The sequence below is a fragment of the Sylvia atricapilla genome, chromosome 17 (assembly GCF_009819655.1).
Source record: "Sylvia atricapilla isolate bSylAtr1 chromosome 17, bSylAtr1.pri, whole genome shotgun sequence".
Lineage (NCBI taxonomy): Eukaryota > Metazoa > Chordata > Aves > Passeriformes > Sylviidae > Sylvia > Sylvia atricapilla.
This window is the reverse complement of record NC_089156.1, coordinates 3,085,558-3,110,938: the sequence shown is the minus strand read 5'-3', so window position 1 is coordinate 3,110,938 and position 25,381 is coordinate 3,085,558. Positions and strand designations below refer to the sequence as shown.

Genomic DNA, 25,381 nt, shown 5'->3' with positions numbered 1-25,381 from the left:
ACTGGAGCTACAATGCCTAGTTTAGGTAACCTGTCATGCCACAAAGATAAGCAACACAGATAAGACTCTTTATTTCAAAATGTTTGCAATTAAATGAGTTCATGTCAGTAAGTCATACACTTTGACGTACAAAAGTACCGTGCTACTGATACAGTTGAATTAAACGGATTCTCCATGCAGGAGAAATTCACAGCATTATCAGTACCCTCGAGGAACTTGGTTTTCCCTCCTGGGGTTCATTGCTGGCCCCTGCATCACAAGCAATGTTGGTTTATCAGCTCGCTCTGCACAGTATTACAACCATCATAAAAACAGCCACTTGCATGCTGAATCCTCTCTTCCTTCTGAGATTTCTAATAAAGCAAACATCAAGCAACCCATGCTCCATCACTGGACTAATAGTTACCTTCAGATACTATGGATGATGCTGCTGAGGAGGAAGAAAATAAAGCTTTAACTTCCTTTGGCTCTGTCTGGATGTAACAGACCTCAGTGGGAAAGAGGGAAAAGATTCAGTTGTCTTTTTCTCTCATCCACTGGGACAAATTTGCTTTCTCTTGTTAACATGACATTGATGTTTAATCAAAAAACTCACTCTAACTTTATCCTCTTGGGGCTGATATTTGCCTTACTCTTTTCTCACTCTCAAAGGTTTAAAAAGACTTGTATCTGGTACTATTCTGCTGCAGGAGTAAACTTGCTAATGCCAAGAAGTTTAACAAGATAGGTGGCTGAGAGCCACTTCAAGCTTTCAAACTCCTCCCTGTGTAAAGTGAGGAAAGACTGACTCCTGGAGCCAAATGAATTTTCTCCTGCTTGTCACCCAAACAGCCACCTTCATCTGACTCATGCCTGGCTACGTCACTTAGAGGCAGTGTCTTGTCCCTTCCTTCCTGATGACAAGCTAAGCGTACAGGACTTGGCAAACTGGACATTTGTACAACAAAATTATATTCTATTTTCTGCATTGCATACAAATAAGGGTTTCTTTAGGAGATCAGAGCTGGTCAAAGCCTGTCATCTCCTTGAAGTAGCAGAAAAGTAGCTCAAGCAAGGAAGTAGTATGAGAAATCTTTCAGAAAGCACAAAGGCAGGTTTCATAAGCGTGTCCACTCCAACAAGCTCTGGACAGCAAAATCAGTTCTAAATGTTTGAGTGCTGGGACTTGAAACAGTTTATTCTGAAAAAATGATACACTGATTTAAAACTCAATTCCTCTTCACTTTGGCGGTGGTTTTTGTCAGTGCCCCATGCAGTAGATCCAAGGTGTTAGATTTTAACTCTTCTTGATGTGAAGTCACAAAGAGGCTTTAAAATTTTACAGTGGGTTAAGCATCAGCACAAAGATTTCAGCCCCCAGCACATTCCTAGTATTAAGTATGAGGGCAGAAGTCAGAGCCAGTGTGGTTTTTTGTTTTGTATTTTGAATAAGATGAAGTTGTTGCCAGTCAAGGGAGGGCCAGATTGGCATCTGAGAAGCAACAGGGGATTTCTTTTAAGAGCCATAAATATTTTAAACACAGTCAGTGCATAGGGCATTTCACTCTGTGCAATAAAAATTGGTCCTGAAGTAGCTGAAGCTGTCCTGTAACAGAGGAACTAATTCTTCAAGAATTTAGTAACAAAGTAACAAGATACAGAGCAGAAAGTAAAAATATACTTTAGTTGCCATCACATAACCCAAGAAAAATATGCCCTGTGTCTTCTGACTCTTTAATCCAAGAGGTGAAATTATCTGTCTCTCGTAGAGACAAAAACTCTAAGGCCTGGAACAGCAAAATAAAATCATGGATTAGGAAGAGGACACAGAGCTTTGTCTGTCTTCAAAAAAAAAGAAAAGAAATTCCAAGATGACAAGTTTTGTTGTCTGGAATGTAGACACTGTTTTCAGGTTTAAGATACAGTGCAAAGTCGATTTTAAAAGGGACAATGTCAGACAAAAGAACTAAAGTTGTCCAACAGTACAAAACTTAAGATGAGTGTCACTCATTGTACTGACTTGTACATTTTGCTTTGTTTGGGCCTCGAAGCCACACCAGCAGATTTCACTGGCCCTCTGTGCATTCAGAGACTGCTTTTATCAAAGAATTTAGGCAGAGTTTCTTAGAATAAAATAAATATGAGAATATATTCTTTACTCAAGGTCTGAAAAACAGATACTGTAGATAAAAGGTACAAGGTCTGACTCAGCCTGTCAGTGTCCCTTTAAATACAGGTAATCTCTACCTCCACCCGTACCCACTGCACCTGCCTAGGAAGGCTTACAAGGGACTTAGAGGCTCTAAGAACATAATTATCCTGTGGCACATTCAGGGGAGAACATGAAAGACTATAGGCACAGGGTGGGCCAGAAACCCACCATGGGCAACATCTTTAAAGGCAGCTGTACCCAATACATCCATGATCATTCAATTCAGTTTCTACATTCAGCAGCAGGTAAATGTAGACCAAATACTTTCAAGTTTAACGCAGCAGTGGCATCTTTTTTTCTCCTCACCCAGGTCCTGCTGAGTGATATAAACTTGATAAGTGAAACACTCAGTAGTGTGAAAAGAGTCCCTTTTTATAGAAAATCTTCTGCTGAGACAGTTCCTATAGAGAGCCCAGTGCTTCTCCAAAGCGGATTTTCTGTCCAGCTTTGAGGTTGAATTTGAAGTCCTTGGGTGCCTCAAAGATTAGTACGATCGTAGAGCCTAAGTTAAATTCCCCTAAATGTTCCCCTTTCCTCATGGGGATTCCTTCCTTATTGTTGTTGGATATGAAGCTGAAGTCATTGTAGGAACCTTTGGAGTAACTTGGGCTGTTTGTGTGCAAGTCCTGTACAGAGGAGGAAGGAGAGAAAGATTTACTGGAGGATTTCAGTGCTCTGTATTCATTCATTCATCACCACAGCTGTGGACTGTACATACTCGGGCATTTCCCATGCAGGAACTCACAGTTCAAAGGTGCAATAGGAATATTAAAAAAATTGTCTATGCTGGAGACAACACTGTTTAAATAAGTCTTAGAATATCAGTACTGTGAAACACCCTAATTTCAGGGTAATACGTTGTGGTTTCTTTTTTATTTATTTTGTTATGCTGCACCAACCTCAACCATTAACACCAGAAAGGTGCTTGCTATGATCCTGCTCACCTGGTCGAAGTAGATGCGGATGGAGCCCACGTTTGTTGCTCCTACAGCTGTTAAGGAGAAAAAGCCATGCTTCCAGTCACCTGTAAGGACAACCCGTTCATTGTGGCAGAACAGTTCCTTGATCCAGCGAGCAACTCCGGGATTGACAGACATCAGAGAGCCTGAGGAAGTGAGAAAATATTCAGGTTAGGTTGTCTGCTTTGTAGAAATATTGTAATGCCATTCAGATGGTGTTTTCAGTATCACTGGAGCTGACCCAGTAACAGCTCTGTCAGATATTTGCAGGGAGAGAGGCAAGTGCCAGGCAGAGCAATTGAAAGAGAAGTCTGTGCTGAAAACAAAGGGGTCACACAAGGATGCGTGTGGTGGCTCTATCTCTCTCATGGTGTTTGAAACCAAATCCAAATACTTAGGTTTTTGATAAGATATCAAAAAGTAAAATATTTTTATCTGCAAAAACATCTGATCCCAGCTGCAGTAGTGAAACTGTTCAATTGTGTTTTCTTTGCCAAGCACAAGCAGAGATCATACTTTAGGCTACTATTCAGTGTGATCTGTAGAACTATCTGTATTTCAGGTACAAACTGAATAAACAGTGTTTGGGAACCAATCAGGTCAGCATGCATCGAGGGGTACTTTAAAGAACTCAAACAGTTTGAATACAATATTAATGTTTTCACTATTTATATGTGATTTGCTCTGGTAAGCTATACAGCTGCAAAACTCATTACTGTTGAAGACAAATCACTTTTCTGCCATTACTGTACTTCAGCACTGCTGTGTCTCATCCTGCAGTGGCCCAGAGCAGTGCTTCCCTCCACAGCTGCTCTGCAGTTGTTTCCTGGGGACAGAAACCAACCTGGGAAATGCCGTCGGTGTGACACCGTCCAGTCCGTGGGCGAGTGGAAGCAGTGATAATCCCCTGGTGCAAGGTAAATCACACAGTGGTAGAGCTCATTCCCCTCCTTTGTGACAAGCTGTTGCTGAAAAGAGTTACCAGGTGGGGCTGCAGAGGAAGCAGGGAAAGGAAGGGGTTAGAGATATTCCCCCTCAGGTCATCTACCACAGCCAGGCAGTCTATGTTAGAGCCAGGGCAATAACAGAGGATTAAATGCAGCCCACGTGGACTGGTGAGACTACACAAACATATGTTTCATCCAGGAATCTAATATTGCCAAGTGTTCCTTTCCCTTTACAAGAAAATTAGATCCTGGGTTGTTTCAATCATAGTACTGTGAAACACCCTAATTTTTTCTTTTCAAGTTGTTCATCTTGTTAAGGAGTAGCTTATCCAGCTTTTGCTAGCCAGTGCTTGGGCCCATTTCGGTGTGACAGCAGGAGTGCTGCAGCCATGGTACAGCAACAGCTCTTGGAGTCAAGTGTGGGAACCAAACAACTCACTTCAGATAATCAGAATGAGCCAGGCATGACTGTATAAAGCCCCTGGTGAGAAAGAGAAGAACTAGAACAGCTACATAGTTACCAGCAAATAAAATGAACCAAACATCAGGCCTGCTTTTGTTCCTGATAGTGCAAGAAAATGTTACTTTTTTCCATTTTTCTTAGTATCATGATTTCTGAGAACACTGAAAGGGCACAGCAAAATAAATGCAGAACTGACACAGAACTCACCCTGACTAAAATGCATTTCCTCTGTGGAGATGCGAGGTCCCAAGAAAGATTCCAGAGAATAAGTGACCCCTTTTACTTGCTCCACTTCACAGTTTTTTACCTGACCGAAATTAAGGATCTTTCCATCAGAGGGACTAATCTACAGCAAAGAGAAAAAACGGAAACGGTCAGCAGTTCATTAATTCCCCATGAAGCAGTGCCATTGCTGTGGGGGCTGAGGGAAGCTGGCAAAGCCCTCCCTCCCTGTCACTCACCACACTGTGCACGCAGCAGACCGGCCGCGCCTGCGGCTTCAGCTTCCTGCGGAAGAACTCGCTGAGGTTCCTGTAGTGGTGCAGATCCTCCACAGCCGCCTCCTTCATGTTCACCCCGAAGGTCCAGATGTACAGGCTGTACACCGGCTTCCGCAGCCACGTGGGCAGCTCCACCTGGTTGAGGCGTCCCCAGGCCCGGGACAGCAGCCGGGTCGGGACAGACTTGTACAGGGCCACCTGGAGGAACGATGGCAGCAGGTCAGTGCCCTCCCCACTGACGGCTTTCTGACTTCTCCCCGTAACACAGGAAGGATCAAACTGTTCCTGCAGCCCCCTCCCTTGAATTCACGGGTTACAAGTAGCCTTTAAGGCAGCAAAAAATTTACACTGCGCTTCATCCTCATTCCCTCCATTCTGGCCAGGGTAGACAAGAGACAGGATGAAATTTAATGTAACTTTAAAATGAAGCCAGAATTTCCACTCCCTTGCAGGCTGAAGCTCCACAGTGAAGTTACTGGAAACTGCCCCATGTGAGGCTTACAGAAAAAAGAGACATTGCACATAGTCTAGTAGAACACTAATCAGAAAAGTTTAACATTACCAATATATAAATTTTTATGAATAACCAAATGAAAATAACTTGTCAGTGTTGGATGACATGCTCCTCAGATGCAGCTACTACCGAGGTGTTTCCCACACCCAGTACTGTGTGTTGTATGCTCCAGTGACACAAGATCCATCAAAGAAATGTACCCACTGGATGCAGCTACACAGATATAAACTTACACCAGCCTTACTCCTTCTCTCACAACAACAGGAGTTGCTAATTGCAAGAATATAAAGTGACTTTATTTATGTAGAAATACACCTTTGAACTTGCATCAGAGCCCAAGTTTTAGCAAGGAAAACAAAACAAAGTTGGCAAGAGGTATCTGCTGTTGATGGAAGTGGACAGATGACAACATCTTTCTGTTGATAATTCCAGCAGACAACTCTTCTGGGGTTTGTGGTACTTGCTGTCAGCCAGGAAGCTCACATGGCTATGATGTAATTCTGGGGAGCTGGGGAACATGGACCAAGGGAAAGGAACACTCTGAAACCACTTTTGCAAAGGAAGTGGTGATCTGCTGACTGGTGCTGTTTTGGAACAGCTACATTCAACTTGCAGCTAAAACTTGGGGGTTTTCTTAGTGAGAATCATCATTTGTTCTCAGTCATATCCTTCATGATTAAGTCTTGCAAAAAACAGCCATAAACACAAAGAGAAGTACACACTGGCTCCATCGTATCAAACACAGCAAATGAAGATTTCACTTACAAATCACCATCCTGTGTACATACAGGGATATTGCAGAAAGGAAGTACCAACCTAATCTTATTTCAGATAAAACCTTCTAAACGAACAAACCTATACTTTGGGTTATAGAAGCTTAAGTACTGAAGAAAAAAATGTTGCCATTTTATTTGACATGCCCTGTACTGTATTAATTTCTAAAAATTAACTTTGCTGTTTTTCATCAACACAGAAAATGCACATACAACTATAAAATCACACAAATTGTCAAAAGTGGTATTTCCTAGCAGCCCCTTCTCTTCAAAGGAGCTTGGTTTTCAAGTCGATGGGATCAAACAGAACAGATGTTCAATGAAATAGGCTTAAGAATGGCAATTTTGTTCCTGTTTGCAATCAAAATACTTACTTGCATGATTTGTGGGTAGAATTACTATATGCAAGGCATCCCATACCCTGCTCTCAGCAGCATCAGAGCAGAGATTTGCATATCATTTGGACATACTGGACTAGAAATCCTCAGTGAACATGAGGAACAAACCCTCTTGGTGCAAAAATAACAAAATAAGAGAGACCACTTCAATGGGACCAGGAAAAGGAACTTGCCAAGATGTTTGGTCTTCCTTGTCCTAGCCCCGATACTGTGAGGTGACTGAATTCCTTCAGAAGTCTCTGAAGACCTTCCCTGACTGTTAGAGGACAAAGTAATTCTGAAAAAGCCGCTTGCCTGTGAGGCAATTCATCAACACACCACGAGCAGTAAAAACTGAACAGAAGCGTGAACTGCACCTCTGCTCTCACACCAGTGATCACCAGGCTGTCCTGAATGAAGCAACTCTTCCCCCCAGCTGCTGCCAGCTCCTCCAGGACACACAGCTCCCAGCAGGCACACGAGACACCTGCTCACACTTACCCTGCTCATAGGCCTCCATCCCACTCTGGTCAAGGGTTTAAGAGCACCGAAAGGCAGAAGGTAATAGAGAATAGTCAGAGGCCAAGAACGGAGTTTCAGAGCAGGCCTAGACATACAGCTCAGCTGGCCCAACCTTCGCCTCAGGGCCAGCTGGGGGAATTGCAACCTGAAAGATTACATACACAACATCAGAGGGTCAGGCATCTCAGCTTCCCACAGCTGGGGTCAGCTAGTCCTGCTAAACATTTCTTAATCGTTGATACTACAAGTCTTTAGTCCTTTATTTTGATCAGTTCCTCCCCTTCCCAAATTAGAAGGACAGTTTATCTAAAAAACACATGTTCTCTGCCCAAATAATGGTGTTCACGCTCACAGGTCACGTTTTATGAATGACACCCTCAAAAATTGAAGGTAAGACCAGTTTCCAAGTCTAAAAGTCTTCACTGAGTATCCTGGTTCTGAATGGAGAACCTGTGGACAGAGCCAATATTTCTACTACTGCACAATGATCTAGTCTCCACGGCCCAATATTCCACTTCCCTGCCCCATAACCAGCTGCATCTCTGATTTTTTTTTTTGTTGTTGTTGTTGTTACATGGATGTCCTGGCCGAGAGGGATCTCATTTTGCACAAATGGCCATGGGGAGAAGTTGACCTTCTAACTCTCACAGGGAAAAGCTACTCAGCTTCTTAGCAGAGGACAGACATCAAGGGCCTGCAAGTTCAGACCCTTGCAGGAGGTCTGGATGCAAAACCCAGATGCAAAACTCATGAAAAACCACCCAAGGTCACATCATCAAATGGAAATCTGTCTACCTGAGGGCAAACTATTCAAATGACTGACCCAGCTCCTGCCTAGGAGCTGTTCTGCAACCAGGACACAGCAACTGCACACACAAACTCAAGTGGCACCGTCTGGCTGCTCCCAACAGCTCCCTGCTCACTCAAGGGGTTCTGTGACATGAAAGAGGAACTACAAAATACTGTGTATGTCTTTCCAAGATGGAAAGAAGCCATGAATTTAAAAGGAAGTTTTCCTGCCAACTCCTTATTTTCAAAACTTGGATCAGAATTAAAATATCAAGCAGACAGGTATAACTGTCACCACTTGGGGATGAAAGATGGTGCTTTTGGTTCAGTGATGTTTTCTCTGCAGTGAACACAACTTCTTTCCCTCGAAGAACTAATAAATAAACAGAGAACGATTTGTGCATCCTAATGCAACGGGGAAAAAGAACCCTGAGCAGAAGTGCTGCCTTAGCAGAGTTAATGCAGGCTTCTCAGCAGGAGATGGGACTGACTCACATGGGAATAGGAATGGACACTTCACATTCTCCCTGCCATCCCTACCACCCAGCAGCCTGCAAGGGCTGGCAGGCCAGGAGCGGGTTTGGTCCCCCTCCTGCTGCTCTCCCCCCCTTCACTGCAGTCACTCCTGGACCAATCCCTGCAGAGCTGCATCGCTTTGGAGCCCTCGGGCTTCTCACTGCCTTGGCCTGGTTTCAGAGCGGCCCCTCAACTCGTTTTTCCATTCTCCTAGTGATGGAGAGTAGAAGGGAGAGGCATGAAAGCTTTCCCATTCCCCTTGTCAGGGAACAGCGTGCCCTTCTCTGCCAGTGCGATGTATAAGGAGCTTTGTAGTAATTAAGCCAAACAAAAGCTTGGCAGATGGCTCCCGCTCCTTCTGCCCAGAAACCCTCCCAGCCTCCCTCCCGCTTCAGCCACCATTCCTGCAAAGCAGAAAACACTCGACAGTACCTGAAACGAGTTCTCCTACTTGGTGTCCCACCGGCAGAGGCAGCCGGGCCTGGACTCTGCAGCTGTGGGTGCTGGTCCCCGGCACAGCTGCTGCTGCCGCCGTGCCCTGAACGCAGCCTCCGGACATGAATCTTAACTTTGCGGAGGTTGTAGCAAGAGGGTGGAGGGTTAGATAAAGCTTTGTAGCATCTCACCATTTCCCTGTGTGCAGCTCTGGTCCCTGCAGGGTGTTTGACTGACACATCGTCAGGGTGACGGCTGTTGCAAGGCTCAGTCTTTTCTCCTCTACCTCTCTTTCCTCTGCTTGCTCCGGCATAGGAGAGAGGACACGGCGTCACAGATCCTAAATCCCTCGCTGGTTTGTCTCTGGATCCCCTCTCTGTTTCCCACTTGAATCTCTGCTACGAGGGTTGCAGCTATTGCAAACAAACAGGCATTGTGTCACATTTCAACATCCCGCTACAAAGCCGACTCTGCATGCGATAAAAATGAGCTGTCCATATGAGCAGTCCTTGCTTCTTGCTAGTCCGGGTGGCCATTGAAACCCAATTCCCCAAAAGACACCCTGCAGGCTGTCCCAGGCTGCTGGGCAGCGACGCACTAGTGAGAGGAGCGGCCAGCTGGCCTTGCACAGCTCATCCCAGCACCAGCCTGATTGCGAGGCTGGGAGGAGGAGTGGGGTGGAGAGGAGGAGGAGATAACTCCCAGCTTCAATTCTGCAGTGCAGCAGCTGCTGCTAAGAGTTCTGGACTGTTAGGTACCAAAAATCCTTTCCTGCTCTTAGCGTCCAGCTCATAAATAACAAAACAGAATAGAAAGGAATGTCCTATTTTACAATCCTTGCCAGACACAAACATTCATCTGCAGAAGTCTCCTTCCATCTCAAAACACTCACTTCAGGGAACAGGTAACGGACATTCTTCTACAAATAACCAGATACATACCAAATAACCCAGTTTTAGGGCCAGCTTGAGAATTGTGTATAAAAGAAGTGTTATGTGCCTATTTTGTGATTTTCAGTACTGTCACAGTTTTTATGTCCAGTAGAACTAAAATACAAAACAGGAGTAAAGGAAGCTGTTTTGCTTTTTAAAAAAAAATGCAGCAGTGTTTCTATTTAAGCATTCTAAACGTACAGAGAAAATTCACTCTAACCCTGTAGAACACACCTCAAACAGATTTTCTGAATCTCCTGTGAGAATCTCCTGGGTTTGGATTGTTAAGGGAGTGAGCCCTGGTTCAAAAAGTGGAAGTCAGATAAGTACATCTCACCTGAAGATTAAACCAAATACTCAGAACTCTTTCAGGGCTGACTCACTAGTGGCTCCATTTCACTTCTGCTTTCTGCTAAATCTGGGTTGAAAACAAACAAAAAAAACCCCTTCTTGTTTCCAAAGCTGCCTAAGCACCATGAAAACTGTGTGGCTAACAGAGTAGATCAAAAAGACCACTGTTACTCTGATTGAGGGAAAGGCTTGCATTGTAATAGGGATAAGGCAGGAAGAGTGGGAGGGACCAGCAGGAAAAGCTAGAATTAACTAGCTAATGGCAGTCCAGTCAGGCCTCAAACAGAGAATATTCATGCAGTAATTGTGCATTTTGATTGGCCTTCAACTCCAAATATTCCAGAAACACCTCTGGAGATCCTGCATTAGAGTATCTTTCTCAAGAAGAAAACTTCTATATGGTGTTCTGTGTGTCAGGAAGTTCTAAGACCTGTGTGCATGTTGTTTAAGCTGAATTTTAACAACTGTATATTTAAAAAAAACCCCAGCTAATTGGAAGAAGGCAAATTTAAGATCAATGAAAGCACTCAAAATATATTCCTTTCTCCCTGAGTCTTGTGCCAATTCTTTTTGTTTTCCTATTTAAAGTATCATTTAGTCTTTCTCTGGCTGGCACAAGAAACTCCTACACAAAAAAAATGATGCCATCTGTATAGTAAAATACTGAAAGCAGTTAGCCAAAATCCTATCAAAATTCAAAGAAAAGCAACAAGGAGCTCAGGGGAGCTACTTCTCAATTCACCAGGAACATTAGAAATTGCTACCAGTAAATACTTCATTTTAAACAGCAACAAGCTAAATTGGCAATGTGGTTTCAAAAGGAACTTCATCAGACCAAGACAGAACTGTTTTTCACACTGAACACGTGTGTTCACAGAACTGTGGGGAGAGAGTGAGTTTGGCACTGGTGGAGCTTGGCAGGAGCAGCAGAGCACCCAGCCCAGCAGCTCCTGCAGCCTGCAGGGAACTCTGCCCCCCATCCCATCTCCTCCCGTGCAACCTTCACCCTTGCAGAGAGACAGAGCAAACACAATCTTATCACATCTGCTTCAGTGCTCTTCCCTTCAGGATAAGGGAGGTTACCCATAAGCTCTTCCAGTAAAATTTAATTTTATCCCTCAAAACAATTTTAAGGAATTATCATGTTCTCAACTGAGTAACCATGATTCCATGGAAGCATGTACCCAGCTAAACAGCTGACCTGCTCCCTAAAAAAATCCCAGACACTGAAATGTCCTAGAGCCTGATGCAGTGGGTAGTACCATGCTTCAGTCCAAAGCAAAAAGCGTGGGGCAAGAGAGATTACTCTCCAGGAATGAAAAAGCATAAGTGTTACAAGTTCTTTTTTTTTCACTTCTTAAAAAAACTGCACACAGCCAAGTAAGAAGTTTCTCTAAAGTTGTGTTCTACTTCCCTCATTCATTCACCAGGACGCCAATACCCGAATCCTGCTGAGATGCTGACATGCCTGGCCGATTGCCATCCCTGCTGTGCCTGCCCTAGAAGTAACATGCAGCTCCTACAGTGTAAGAAGGCTGAAATGAAAAATGCACCCTGAGTTTACCTGCTTTCCCATGGAGAAAGGAACTGCTCATCAAACAGCTCATGACAGAGGAACTCATATAAGAGCATCTCAACAGCTGGACCTCTTGGGATGCAGGCAAGTGCCCACAGCCTGTCATCATCAGCTTAGACAAAAAGCTTTAAAAGTCTTGGACTCTAGGGGTTGCACACCATTATCAAACTCCCTCACCTGCCTGAACTCACCCAGAATCCACGCTGGGCAAATAAAGCAGCAGTTACCAGCAGGTATCAATCCACAGAGAATTATTATCTCATAGAGGACTGCTAATCTGCCAGCTATGCAACACCCTTCCACTCTGTCAGCTCAAATAAGCATCAAATCCGGTGACCTCTTTTAATTACTTGTCAAATAGTGAACTACTCAAGTCCTTCTCTCAAGTTTTAAAAAATGACACAGCAAAGCAGCTGCAACGAAGACTAATATGCAACAATCAAACCTGCACCTCGGTTTTAAACCATAAGCATGAATCATTAGGCTTGGAATGTGCTGGTCAGTGCTCAAAGCCCTCTGGTCAAACTTTCTCTATTTGGTCACAGAGCTACTGTTTAAAAAATGCACCGAACGCATCCCAGTGCCGTACTCAAGTGCGAGCAAAAACTTCGGGCTATCACCGAGGGGCGAGGTACTCTGTGCCCGCGGTGAGGGTCCCGTTCCTCTCCCAGCAGTAACTGTTCAGTGTCACACACGTCACCCCGGCTCCCACCCAAGCTTCTCCGCAGGCGGCCGGCAGGACTAACGCTGGACACCGCGCAGCCAGGCAGCGGCTCCCCAAGCCCGAGGGCACAACACAACGGCCCCGGTGCTGCCGGGACACCCGAGCGCACGCTGAGCGCCCTGCTCCAGCCGGAGAGTTCCCAACGGGACCGCTCTCCGCGGGCTCACAGCGCTGCCCAGTGAAACTCCACCCTCACTGCCCGAAATCCTTTACTTCCCATTTGAAAAAAAAAGTCTTTCTATATACATTTTCTCTTAGTGTATTAGGAGAAGCCCCTTTTCATTGTTTCCCCCTAACTTTACAATGTTGTTTCGGTTGCTTTCTATAAATAGAGCAGGGAGCAAAAGTAGTCTTTTAGGATAGCCCAACTGGACGACTGGGTTCTAAATTCTGTGCAAAAAGATGCTCTGTCTCAAAGGTAGTCTGGGAAGCAAGGAGATAAAGCTTTATTTATTTTACAAAGTGACATGAAATTTGATGGCACCCTTTTAATACTTTGTAGCAGTCATTTCCAATATAGATGGTTTAAAACAATACTCCCCGGTACCACCGCTACTATCGCCCCATTATTTTAACCTAAGATATGGGTAAAGCAAACTCTTAGCTCCATAAAGGGTCTCTAAAGGAAGCACAAGGCGCGTTACATCCTTCCCACCCGGCGGAAGCTGCGCAAAGACTTCGGCGGCTCCTCGGCCCCCATCCGCCCCGCGGGACTCTGAACTCCGATAAGGCTGGTCCAGCAGCCTCCTTCTGTTCAAATCGACTCCGAGATTACTCATGAGTCGACTTTGGAACACCACCTGATATTTCCAGCAAGGCAGAGTGAATCACCCCTTGGCCGCCAGCCCTTGCACATCTGCCCTGCGGTTCAGCAGCCCTTACCTGATGCTCAGCGAAGTCTCCTTCGTCTCCTTTCCGCCTTCAATCGCCGAAACACGACACCGACCCTTCCTTCCAAAGCAGTTTTCAGAGACGTGAACAAAGTTCAGCGGACTGCGAACCCCCCCGTCCCATGGGCCGGAGCCATCCCGCCCCGGGGCCCCTTCTCCGGCCGGCCGGGGGAGCGCACGGCGGCCACAGCCGCACCCCCGGCCCGGCGGGGCCGCACTTACCTCCCGTCCGTGCCCCCGGGGTGCCGGCCGCCGCCTCGCTCCGCTCGCTGAGCCCAGCTCTGCCCGCCCCGGCCTTAAGGAAGCGGCGCGGCCCTGCCCCGCCTCGCCGGCAGCCACTGGCGCTGCTCGGCCGCTCCTTCCCGCACGGCCCCGGCCCCGCGGAGGAGGGGCCAGCCGGCACAACGCCGGGGGCTCCGGGACAGCGCCGGGGGCTCCGGGACAACGCCGGGGGCTCCGGGACACGGGCCGGGGGCTCCGGGACAGCGCCGGGGGCTCCGGGACAACGCCGGGGGCTCCGGGACACGGGCCGGGGGCTCCGGGACACGGGCCGGGGGCTAAGGGACACGGGCCGGGGGCTCCGGGACACGGGCCGCGGGCTCCGGGACACGGACTGCGGGGCTCCGGGACACGGGCCGGGGGCTCCGGGACACGGGCCGGGGGCTCCGGGACACGGGCCGCGGGCTCCGGGACACGGGCCGCGGGCTCCGGGACAACGCCGGGGGGCTCCGGGACACGGGCCGGGGGCTCCGGGACACGGGCCGGGGGCTCCGGGACACGGGCCGCGGGCTCCGGGACACGGGCCGGGGGCTCCGGGACACGGGCCGCGGGCTCCGGGACACGGGCCGCGGGCTCCGGGACACGGGCCGGGGGCTCCGGGACACGGCGGCGTAAGGGGCTGCCCTGGGAGGGCCGGGCACTCCTGGGGATCAGCGCTCAGCTTCCCGAAGAGCCGCTGGCCCCGACAGCGGGAAAGACTCGTCGGGGAGCAGGGCAGCGGTGCGGGTTCTGTGCACTGCACAGCTCCCCTGACACTGCTGCCGGAGCACGATCCCACACCGGCACTGGCGGCCAAAGTGCGCTCCAGTCTCAAACTGCCTCCGAAACGCTCAGATAAGCTGCTCCATAAGCCCAGCAAGAAGCTCAGGAAGTTGCACGAGATAGAACACTCATTAGTCAAAAAGCCTTCCCATTGTTTAGATTTTAAAAACCCTCAATACCCAAACTGATTTTACTTGGTTCAATTCTCCAGGAAAAACATTTACGCCACCGCACCCTTTACACAATTTGATGCTGTTAAAATGACACTGGTTTTAATATTTCCTGACCATCTTTCTTGTGTACTTTGGACCACTTTACAAGGCTTTTTTTTTTTTTTTTTAATAGAATTGCATATATGCTCCAATAAAACTCCAAGCATCAGAAGCAGGGAGCAAGAATGAGGAAAAAGAAACCAACTGGAGATTATATTTCTTCTGAAGTTGGATTAAAAAAAATAAATCAGATATTCTTCCATTATTAGCTCTTTCCAGAACTTGAAACACACCTCTTACCATAATACTAAATGTCTCCTCTGGGCCAAGAAAAGCATCTTCTGTACTGTACTGCCATATGAGCTCCAGTATCCTCTGTTACATAAATACAACCACTTCCTGACATCAGTAGGACAGGCTGTGTTGTTCTTACCTCTGAGAATCACAATCCTAAACCTATGCTCAAGCACTTTCCTGGTGAATTGGGTTGTTTTTAAAAACTGGCCTGTGACAATAAGCTGCAGTTGGAACACTGCAGCCCACTTCCAGAGAGGTTTACTGTGCTTTCCTGGCACATGTCACTCCAACAAACACTGCTTTTTCCTTACACAGAACAGAACAAACTACAGGAGCAAAGGACACCTACAAGTTCCACTCTCAAAACTCTGGTTCATGTGGTCACTCTGTTCCTCCAAACTCCCCCTCTGGCCAAGGTTTCCCACAGTGACTCTGTGATCCTGTACCAACAGTGCCCTGGTGCCCAGGTAAGAAGCAGTAAAATGCCTCTAGTTAGCATATGAATGGCATGCCATGCATGCAGATCCCAGCCAGGAAATGTTCTGTGACAGCAAAGATTTGGAACAATAAGCTTCCATCCATCTGATAAACATCTACCTGTCTCCATCCAAGCCCTTTGCTTTACCGTCTAATTAAATGAAAGCTGAACCCCACTGGTATTCACAGCAGGAGACACTAAGGCCTTAATCAGCTCAAGCTATTAGCAACAGAATATCTCCAAGAAAATTACACATAGAAAAAGTCTGTGTAAAGAAACAATAGTTCTGCCTTTCCCTGTGGAGAAATTTAAAGGATACTTGACTTACACCAGATTAATCCCCCCCCCCCTCATTCTTTTATGAAGCTCAAGGAAAACAAAACCACACAGAAGCTATCGACTCTGTAATTCAGTCAGAAATGATGCACACCTCAATGAGCATCCCAGCATGTACCTCTGCTACAGGGAGAGCTTTCCTGCCAGCTCAACAGGGTGAGGATGGGCCATTTAATGTCTGTCTTCTGCTCAGAGGCACAGGAATCTGCTCCACACACAGAGCTGGCAGGTGGAAGGTGATCCACATTCCCACAGGAACACGAGGCTGGTACTGTGGAATCAGCACTTCAGAGCAGAAGGCTGGGCAGTGAGGGCATGTGCACCAGCTTCTTGTTCTGTGTTCTTTTGAAGTATTCAAAATCCATTCAACCACACTTGGTCTCTTTTTGATTATGCAAAGGCTTATTCTGTCCTAAAAACAGGACAACACCCCCATTTCCACACTCCTAAGTGTGTCCAGTGATGCAAAACCCGAGTACAATGGAAAATGGTAAGTCAGAAAAAACCAACCCACTTCACTTTACAATAAAAATGAACAATGCAGCTCTTATGTTTCTTGAATCCTTCACTGTTTGAAATATTTCTCTCAATGTCTGACCACAGTTTCTCTTTTTCCTCATAACCATTGAGCTTCCTTTCCCTCTCACAGAAGCATTCAACAGAACTTAAAACACATCAGGAAGGACTGGGACACCTTGTTAGTGTCTCCTTCTAGGGTCTGCTGCATTTGGGGCCCTGCTCATCAGTTTGAAATTCTTTGTCCATTTCCCCTCTGTAAAAACCAAATCCTTTAAAGCTGCTTCATCAAATGCAATACTCCTAACTTCACCAAATAATAACAGATCCACATATCAGTATAATCAAAGAAGACAAACGCAATAAAAGAATTACCCAATTTCATACCAAAACGTATGAACAATAACAAAAGAGTATTTGTTTTCAAGTATCAAAATTCAATTGACATTGTCTATTTAAATAAATACTCTGAGGACACTTACCAGTTCTTTTTTAATCAGAACCCATTTGAAACAAACTTCAGCAGGAAAAGAATATACAGAAGATGGATTTATAGACAGATTCCTCAGGAGCTATCATTGGCTAAGCTGTTAGCATCTGCACTGTCTGGATCATATCTGCTTTGGGTCACTACCCAAATGAATTTAGGGATTCCAGCCTAGTCCCCCACAGGCATGTGGCCAAATCTCTCACACACTGGCAGTGTGCTCAGGAATGCAAAGAAACAGTGCCAAAGGTCACACTGAAGCATCTCCTACACAACCTTACAATCCTAGAATTAACTCCTTGCCTTCAGAAGTGGCACTGAAGCAGGCACTCAGCTGGCTGTTTGGAAGAATACCACATATATTTTAAACTGTCCAACATGGAGTTGTGTGATATACTTAATACTTCAAAGGCAATACAGCAGTTATAGGAAGTAATGAAGTATTTCTTACTTCAATGCTGCAATGGTATATATATGAGTCTGATACATACACCCCCTGCAATTCCACAATAATTTCTCAACTCCTCAGAATCCAAAAGGAAAAGGCAAAAAACCCTCAGGATCAAGAAGAATTACAGTTACCTATGTGGTCCTATGAAAAAAAGGTCTTGCTGTATATTCATATACAAGAAACAGATACGTTTTTATTAACCAGGCATTCATTCCATCTCAGCTTTCTTTGTAAAGCACATAAGGTGTCAGCCACACTAAAAGATGGAGGAGATGCTGGCAGCTCCTAATGTATCATGACTTCAGCCAAAATGAGTTTCTGAAGTGACAGAAACTCCAGTTCCACGAGTTGTCAAGAACATGTTGTTGGTAGAGGCAAATTAAAGATTCCTCCGTTGAAATGGAAGCAAAGGAGCTTTGCATCAAACGTGGCAGAAGTAAAATTGCCCCAAGTTTCTTACCTCCCATTCACTTGCAAGTCTCACAGGCACCTCTATGCCCCTCTTCTCCAGCTGTTGCAACTTGTAATCCTCATATTTTCTGTATCCTGCATATCCTCCACCTGTAGCCACGAGCACATGGAAGGGCCGCAGGCGGAACACTTGCCCCACTGGAGCAGTGTGAAGCTTCTTCCTGTCTGGAACAGAAAAAATCCCAGACCTCAGAAAACAGAACAGCTACACAGTAAAGGGAAAGCAATTCTGTGCACTGAGGGGTATGAGTTTGGATGATGAAAATGTGATTAGCAAATAAAGCTGACACGGAAGGGATGTACAGATGCTGCTGAGTAACCCAGTTATTGCAGTTTACCACGGTACTGTAACTCCACTGACTGACACCAACTGGTCATCTGTGGTTTTAACCTCATCCCTGTCCCTGCCACCCCACATGCTTCCAACATTCTTCTCCCCAAAATATGTATAAATTGTTCTCCCTGAAAGTGGAGAAATACATAAAATTAGTGTCTGACAGCACTATCACACTTCCCAGCTGTGAGAACCTTGGTACTATGTGGAATAATCATTTGCTGGGGAACAATCTGTACCACTGTGAAGATTTGTGCTTCTCAGTCATTAAAGCTTTCACTACAGTTAAGGAATCTCCAGACTGTACAGCTGACTGGAAGAGGGAAGGAAATGATCACCAGCTTTAGAGTAGGCTTGGTAAGAGGACATCAGGCCAATTTCTGATGTAATACAAGTCACCACGTGAAACAAAGAGACGTGTAGTATTACATCTGTTTCTTACTGAGTAACTACCAAGCTCCTCCTGCTTAAGCCCAGCCTAGCAGTCATTGTGAGATGTAAGGACACCGTGCTCACTAGGCAACACACCAAGCACGGGGCAGGCACAGCCGTGGGAATATTCCCCTTCCAAAATCTTCAGAGAAAAAAAATCTGTCCAGGGCTAAGTCAGTATTGGACTGTGCTGCTCCTGTCCTGAGGTTCTCAGCAATGAGCAGGAGTCACTACCTGATGGAAAATGCTCAGAACCAATTCTTGATACTGACTGCTGTCATTTCCACAGCAATCATTAACTTGGATGTGCCAGAATCAAACCCAATGAACTTTATCTTGCTCCATCAAAGTCAGGCTTCTTAGGGTTAGACTATGAAAGGATGCATTAGCAACCAAAAGAATTCAGTCAGCACCAGCTCTGTTTCTAGGCACACAGAGAGACAAAGCACAATTGTTTTGAAGTCTGGAGAGGTTTAGTTCTAAGCAATTGAATTGATTAGAAGCATTCAGCCACGATGCTGCAAAAATATGCCAAATAAAAGTAATTCTTGTCCATATTTTTAATCAAAATAATATTTCTGTATTATTTCTTTCCTGTGCTTGTGATTTAAAACATTGCTTAAACGATATAGCCTAAATGAATCATAAAACAAAACCAGCTTTGTTCCTCCTTAAAAAAGAAAAAAAAAAGGTATTTTTTTTTCTGGGGGAGAAAACCAAACTCAATAAACAAACAAGGCAGCAACTACAGTTACAGTTCAGACTTTAAAAATTATTCTTTGATAAAGAACAATGCTCAGTGTAGGAGAGCGATCACTTAGAACAGCTGAATGTTTAAAAAGACAGACTTATTTGAATTTAGAAAGACTCTACAACCTTTCAACTTTGCATCACTATTTCAACAGAAATGTCTGTACACAGACCAGTGATACTCTTTAGCCCTAAAGCCTTTAACTCCCTGCCACCACATCTTTGGTTCTAAGTTAGCAAAGCTGCTCAGCTATTTCAGTCGAGTTTCACAAACTCCCAAACCAAAACCCCTCAGTGGGAACAGCTCTTTCTGCTTTGGATCCAGAGAGAGGCAGTTTCTGCCTCAAGAGCATTGATTACAACCGTGTGAACATTTCTCTTCCTGTAGCAGTGACCACACCATGGGGTGTTCCACAAGCCACAGCAAACACAACTTAATTTGTTGATAAATGAAGAGTTGACTTCCCCCATCTCCAGCATTAATGAAACAGCACTTCTGTAACTGGTCTCCAAAACATTATCACTGCAAAGGCAACCAACATGCCACTGTTAAGGTTTTTTGCCCTGACAAAATAAAATGCCACATCTTTCAGACACAAGTGGAATTCACAGGAGTTTACAAATTCTAAGACAAGAACACTAGTTACTGATTCTGGCAAGGGATCCAGCTTGAGGCAGCTGGCACTGCTTAGGTTTCAGCTGAACATCGTGTTCTCTAATGATGCTACTGCTGCTCCCTGGAAAGCAGCATGAGAATGTGTGAGAGCTCACACCTTGGCACAAGAGCCAGCAGAAACAAGCCCAGGGCAAGAGGAAAAAGATGCAGGACTGTCAATGTACTAATAACATTTTTAGACACTACCCTAAATCTGAAGCCTTCACAGATAAAGCCAACCTCTTCCAGAATTCTCTTAAACAATGAGTATAGTCAGCAAATGAGAATAAAAAATTAGTAACAGTTTTCTTCTCTGGAACAGGTGAAAAAGACACATTCCCTAGGAAATGTTGGAAAATGCAGGATGAGAAAGGAAAGTGAATAATGGCAGGAGTGCTCTAGTTTATGCAGTTAGATGCAGTAACATAAATGCTGCTTCATTACTCTGTATCATATTGTAGAAAAAATTCTTAATTTGGTCAAACACTTAGAGGAGACCATTATAAGAGATAGAGATAAAATTAGAGAAGAGTTATCTTTCCTTTCTAATGACATCATGTGCAAATCTTCTAGATTTAAATCCAAATCAGAATGTGAAATATCAATGAATTAGAAAATGTCATGCTAAAAAGTTGACTTGTTCAAAACTCAAAGCTGATTTTGACTAAAATGACCTTTTCTTCTTTGTGATCAATAACTTTTGCTTATGTCTCAGCTTCCAAGATTTTTTTTTCTATAAAGACTTTGATTTATAGACAACAAAGAGCTGCTGTTTCTATTCATCTGTGTAAGCATATTTTTCCATAAATTAATCCATATATTCTATGCCAGACAAAGCATTTGGACAGGCAAGTTAACCCAAAGAAATGGTTTTAGAAAACGGGACCAATAGCTCAGCTGGCAAGGAAACAAAAATTGAAGACTTTTATTTGTGATGCTAATACATGACAATGCACATGCTACAAGTTTACAAATATTGCTTATATACAGACAATAAGATTTGATCTTCACAGCATTACCCAGCCACAGAAAGGTCAAGTGCAAGTACCATTCTAACCAAGCCCTAAACATTTCATGTAAACCTACTCTGATTTCCTGATCTATTTAAATCTTAACTACAGATTAAAATATAAAAGGATTTTTATAGCTTTTCTTCTTTATAGGGCAGTTAAACTGCTGAAATCTGAACCTCTCTGACTTTTCAAGGTGAACATCTGATAAGAGCAGCACTACAAAGCAGGTAATACAGTTGAATATTTTAATATGCATAAGTTTGATGTTTGCCCTTCCCAGTCAGTCACTTCAGTACGTGTGGAAAGTACACAAACTATTGCTCATCAAGTTCATTGAAGTGGGTTTTTTTAAATGTAAAAACACTGTCCTAACATGAATCTTTCTGGTAAACTATACTGTTTTTAAAAAAATAATTTTTGAACTCTAGATCCCTGAGAAAACTAAAATGCAGAAATCAATTAAGAAAAATAAACCTATGGCTAATGAGTTTGCTATACAGGAATCATCTTCACTAGAAAAAGTTTCAGATGCTTTGTAAAGTTTGCAAGCAACAAACAACAACTGCTCATAATGAATCTTATGAAAAAGGCAAATATACTCCTTTTACTATGTGGAAAACATAATTTGCAAGCTTGTGTCTAAGGAAATGCCATGAATTGGTCTTTGATGCTGGACTCCCACTCCTTTAATTTCAAGAATTTCATCTTCCCCAATACAAGACCACAATTTGCCTAACTTCAAGTGACCTTGAATTTAAAACCACCTGTAGATACAACCCATCACTTACCACTGAAAAATGTCCTTGAGGGAGGCTGCTTCCACAGGACTCCAGCTCTAACACACAGGTTCTTGTGCACCAGCAGGTTACAGCTGCACAGCAAACTGCAAATACAACAAAGAAGTGGCTGCATAAGTACAAATGTTCAGTAATGCAAATGTCAGCAGTTGAGTGTACTGACAATCTAATAATTAGCAGCTGAGTAATAGAGGGAAAAGCCTACTCAAATTATCTCAAAATTTCCACTGAGCCTAGTTCCTTATGGTCTACTCCTTTTCCCCCCCAAAAAAAAAAATTGAAAAACCTGACAATCCAACTGCTCCTGCAGGTATTTATTTAATGATGCATCTTTATGTTTTCTTTTTCTTAACAAATATTGGCATGTTCCTCTTGGGCTGTTGTAACAGTGATACTTTTCTGAGTATTGTAGATGCTGATCTTGCCAATAGCCCTTTACAGGCAACTATTTATATTGTCAGCATGAACTGTATCTTGGCCTGTTTGGAGCTCTAAAATGCAAATGGACTGGTAAATTTTATAATTATTGTTTAATACTTGAGATTATTCCATCTCCACTGGGCTGCTACAACTGTGTCATTTGAGAACCTCCTACAAGAGCAACTGTCTAGAGAGACACTCAGGATTTGGTTCCTGTAACTTTTACCTTATCATCCTGTGGGGAGGAGGAGGAGTACACAGAGAAGTTTTGGATTCTATGAAGAAGTAATGGCATTTATTAGACCAAGTGGTGTAGCTGAAAAAGTCAAAAGACTGCCAGGCACAGCAGCTCTTCTTTAGAATTTACCTTACCACTCTGCTCACTGGTGAACTGCAGTGAGAGTGGTTCTGCCCCTCTGAAAATACATAAAATAGACTTGGAACTGGCCAATATAGAGAACAGGTTCAATCAGGACTTTCTGTGTGTTTGATATTTAATTTCATGTTTGTAATAAATCTGACAAGAAGACATCCAGTTGTACAAGTTGTTCAAAGTGTGTAAATGAGCATGTTTAAACAAGTATTAGACTGTGGCCTGACAACATCCTGCTGTCAGACAGGATCACAGGGAGGAGAGGACAGGGTTCTCACCCCAACACGCTCAGGCCCTAAGGAACAACCAGATCTTTGTGCAACCTGCTCATTCCCAGGAGGCAATGGCACAGCTGGGATGTCTTCATCTGCCCTCTGGCCTTCATCTGCTCTTGATCAGATACGCCAAGGACACAATTACTTCAGTAGCTTACAAGCTATTGCATCATTTGGGGCCATTCAATCTCAGGAAGTGATTATTAAGAATTTAAAGACTTAATTTCAGGTGTCTACTGAGTTACATACAGACATAATGCCTTTATTTTAGAGAATAATCTACAAATAGCAGATTTCTTGTCGAGAAGTCACATCATTATGCCAGCACATGCTTGGTAACTATGCTTTAACATTAGCCAAGGACCAGCAGCTAAAGATTTCTCTTATCCCCACAGCAACAGCGCCAGAATATCTCACTCTGCCCTTCAGCTTCATGCTCTCTATTAAACCCCCTGTATTATCCCAAATGTGACAGGACTGATCCTCCCCAAGCCCCAAATTCCTGTAACCACGTGCTAAACATGCCCCACTGCTGCTGCATCATCTCCCAGGGTGTCATTTCCTTGGCAAGACAGAAAAAGTGTTCCCACTGCTGCATAACCTGTATGTTCGTGATTTGTCATGAACAACGAGGTCACCTGATGCTCTTGGGTCATAAACCAGACCTACACTAATTTGTGGACTTACAAGGCCTGTTTTACAACATATTAAAACACTTGGGATAAAAGGAGCACTTGCTCATCAGTAAGCTGAGAGCCTGGCTACTTCGAAGGGATTTAAAAAATAAAGAACTAATCAAATTAGCATGAGACTTAAATTCACCAGAAGAGTTTTCAAATTCTAAAAAGTAAAGGAAAAAAGTAATTAAATCTTAACTGCAGCCTAAAGCATTAGTATTTGAGACATTTGTTAGCCTTCTTACATAATAGTCTATACAAAAATGTCAGAACAGAACGAGTTGTGTTGGTTTCACAGGAGCATCCGAGAGCTGTCCCTGCTCCTGAGGCTCCTGGTACTTCCTCTGACAGTGGAAAGACACAACACCTAAACCTGAGCTCTTATCAAAATTGTTTCTGGTGTCCAACACTGAAAATCAGTCTCCACCTCCGTCTGAAATCTGCCTAAAGATGACAAAAGTAAACAGTCCCACCTTCCCTGCTCCTGACAGCCTGACCTTGGTGGGTCCAACTGCATGTGGGAGTATTGACCTTCTGCCTCTCCCCCCCGATGGAGGCTGATGGAGAAGGATCTCCCAAGGAATTCCACGTTAACTTCAGCCCCTCTCTGTCCTCAGCCATCTCTGGGCGAGGGACAACACTGCTGCCAGCACTGAGGCCGGAGGTAACAGAACGCCCTGTGCAACAAGGTGTTTTCTCCAGGTTTGGAGACGGGGGGAACAAGGGGACTGTGTGTCCTATCCAAGAATAGTGAATATGCCGAGAAACAGCATTCCTTAAGCTGTCTGGTTGCTATGAAAAGCACAACCGGTAACAGGATATCTCCCGTACAGGAGTGTCAGTGCCCGGCCCGGTGTTTCTGACAGCCGGGATTGCATAACCCGAGGGGCTGCAGCCGCCCCCATCTACCGATTCCTGCTCGGTACTTCATCACTGACAGCTACAGGCTGCAAAACCGAGTAAAACTATACAAGGCCACGCGCTTCTCGTTCTCAAAACACGTAAGCCCCTTATCTTCCTTTCCAGCTTAGAGAAGGAGGGCAAGGCTCCGCACACATGCCAAGGGCAGGGCCAAGGCTGCAGAGAGAGCAGCACTCGCCCCGGGAGGGAAACGTCAGCGAACGAGGAGGGAGAAAAGGGGGCGGCTGCGGCCCCCAGCCCGGCTCCTCCTCCCCAGCGGGGTGCCGGCTGTCACACAGGGCTGCCGGGCCCGAACAGTGACAGTGACAGTGACAGCCCCAGCCCCGCCGTGCCCGTACCTGCTCCGCGCCGCGGCCGCCGCCATCTTCCCACGCCGCCGCCGCCGCGTCCTCTGCCGCGCCCCGCGCGCGGGGGCGGGGCCAGGGCCGTGAGGGCGGGGCCATGACCGTGAGGGCGGGACCAGGAGACTGATGGGCGGGGTCATGAGACTGAGGGGCGGGGCCAGTGCCGTGAGGGGCGGGGCCAGGGCCATGAGGGGCGGGGCCAGGGCCGTGAGGGGCGGGGCCAGGGCCGTGAGGGGCGGGGCCAGGGCCGTGAGGGGCGGGGCCAATGCCGTGAGGGGCGGGGCCAGGGCCGTGAGGAGGGCGGGCGGTCCCGGGTGTGAGGCGGGTATTCCCTGGAATTCTCTCAAGGAATATGGGCCGTAGAGAGGGGTTCATTTCTGACTGGGGACCCGGAGTGGGGATACGGCTGCGAGAGTGCTCCTCAGTGGGAGGGTTCGTTGTGCTGAGGGCTGTTCCCGTGGCGCGGGGGCGAAAGGGGCCGTCGCTGAGGCCGTGTGGAGTGGGGATGGGGCCGGCCCTGAGGGGGCGGGATGTGGGGACATTTCCCGGGGGATGTAGAGTGGGGACAGCGTGGTGCATCCTGAGGGTTTGTGCCACCGGGATGAAGCTGGGGGCTGTGGGCTGTGCCCGGCGGGAGGAGGA

At 45.6% G+C, this 25,381-nt stretch overlaps 1 protein-coding gene across 5 annotated transcripts; it reads right to left on the bottom strand.

Moving 5' to 3' along the window:
• Nucleotides 1-47: 47 nt before the first annotated feature.
• PISD (phosphatidylserine decarboxylase) lies at nucleotides 48-24,805 on the bottom strand. Of its 5 annotated transcripts, none has more exons than XM_066331259.1 (8): nucleotides 24,734-24,805; nucleotides 21,721-21,815; nucleotides 17,738-17,913; nucleotides 5,022-5,258; nucleotides 4,768-4,906; nucleotides 3,995-4,141; nucleotides 3,136-3,296; nucleotides 48-2,817 (listed from the first exon to the last, which is right to left on the bottom strand). In XM_066331259.1, exons 1-8 carry the CDS (start codon nucleotides 24,757-24,759, stop codon nucleotides 2,593-2,595), a joined length of 1,206 nt encoding a protein of 401 aa, XP_066187356.1. In that variant the 5' UTR covers nucleotides 24,760-24,805; the 3' UTR covers nucleotides 48-2,592. The 5 variants fall into 5 exon arrangements, with proteins under 5 accessions (XP_066187356.1, XP_066187358.1, XP_066187359.1 ...); XM_066331261.1 differs by lacking the exons at nucleotides 21,721-21,815; nucleotides 24,734-24,805 and adding exons at nucleotides 7,226-7,391; nucleotides 9,178-9,399 and having other exon boundaries at nucleotides 17,738-17,871; XM_066331262.1 differs by lacking the exons at nucleotides 17,738-17,913; nucleotides 21,721-21,815; nucleotides 24,734-24,805 and adding exons at nucleotides 7,226-7,391; nucleotides 9,178-9,399; nucleotides 13,452-13,515.
• Nucleotides 24,806-25,381: the final 576 nt, after the last annotated feature.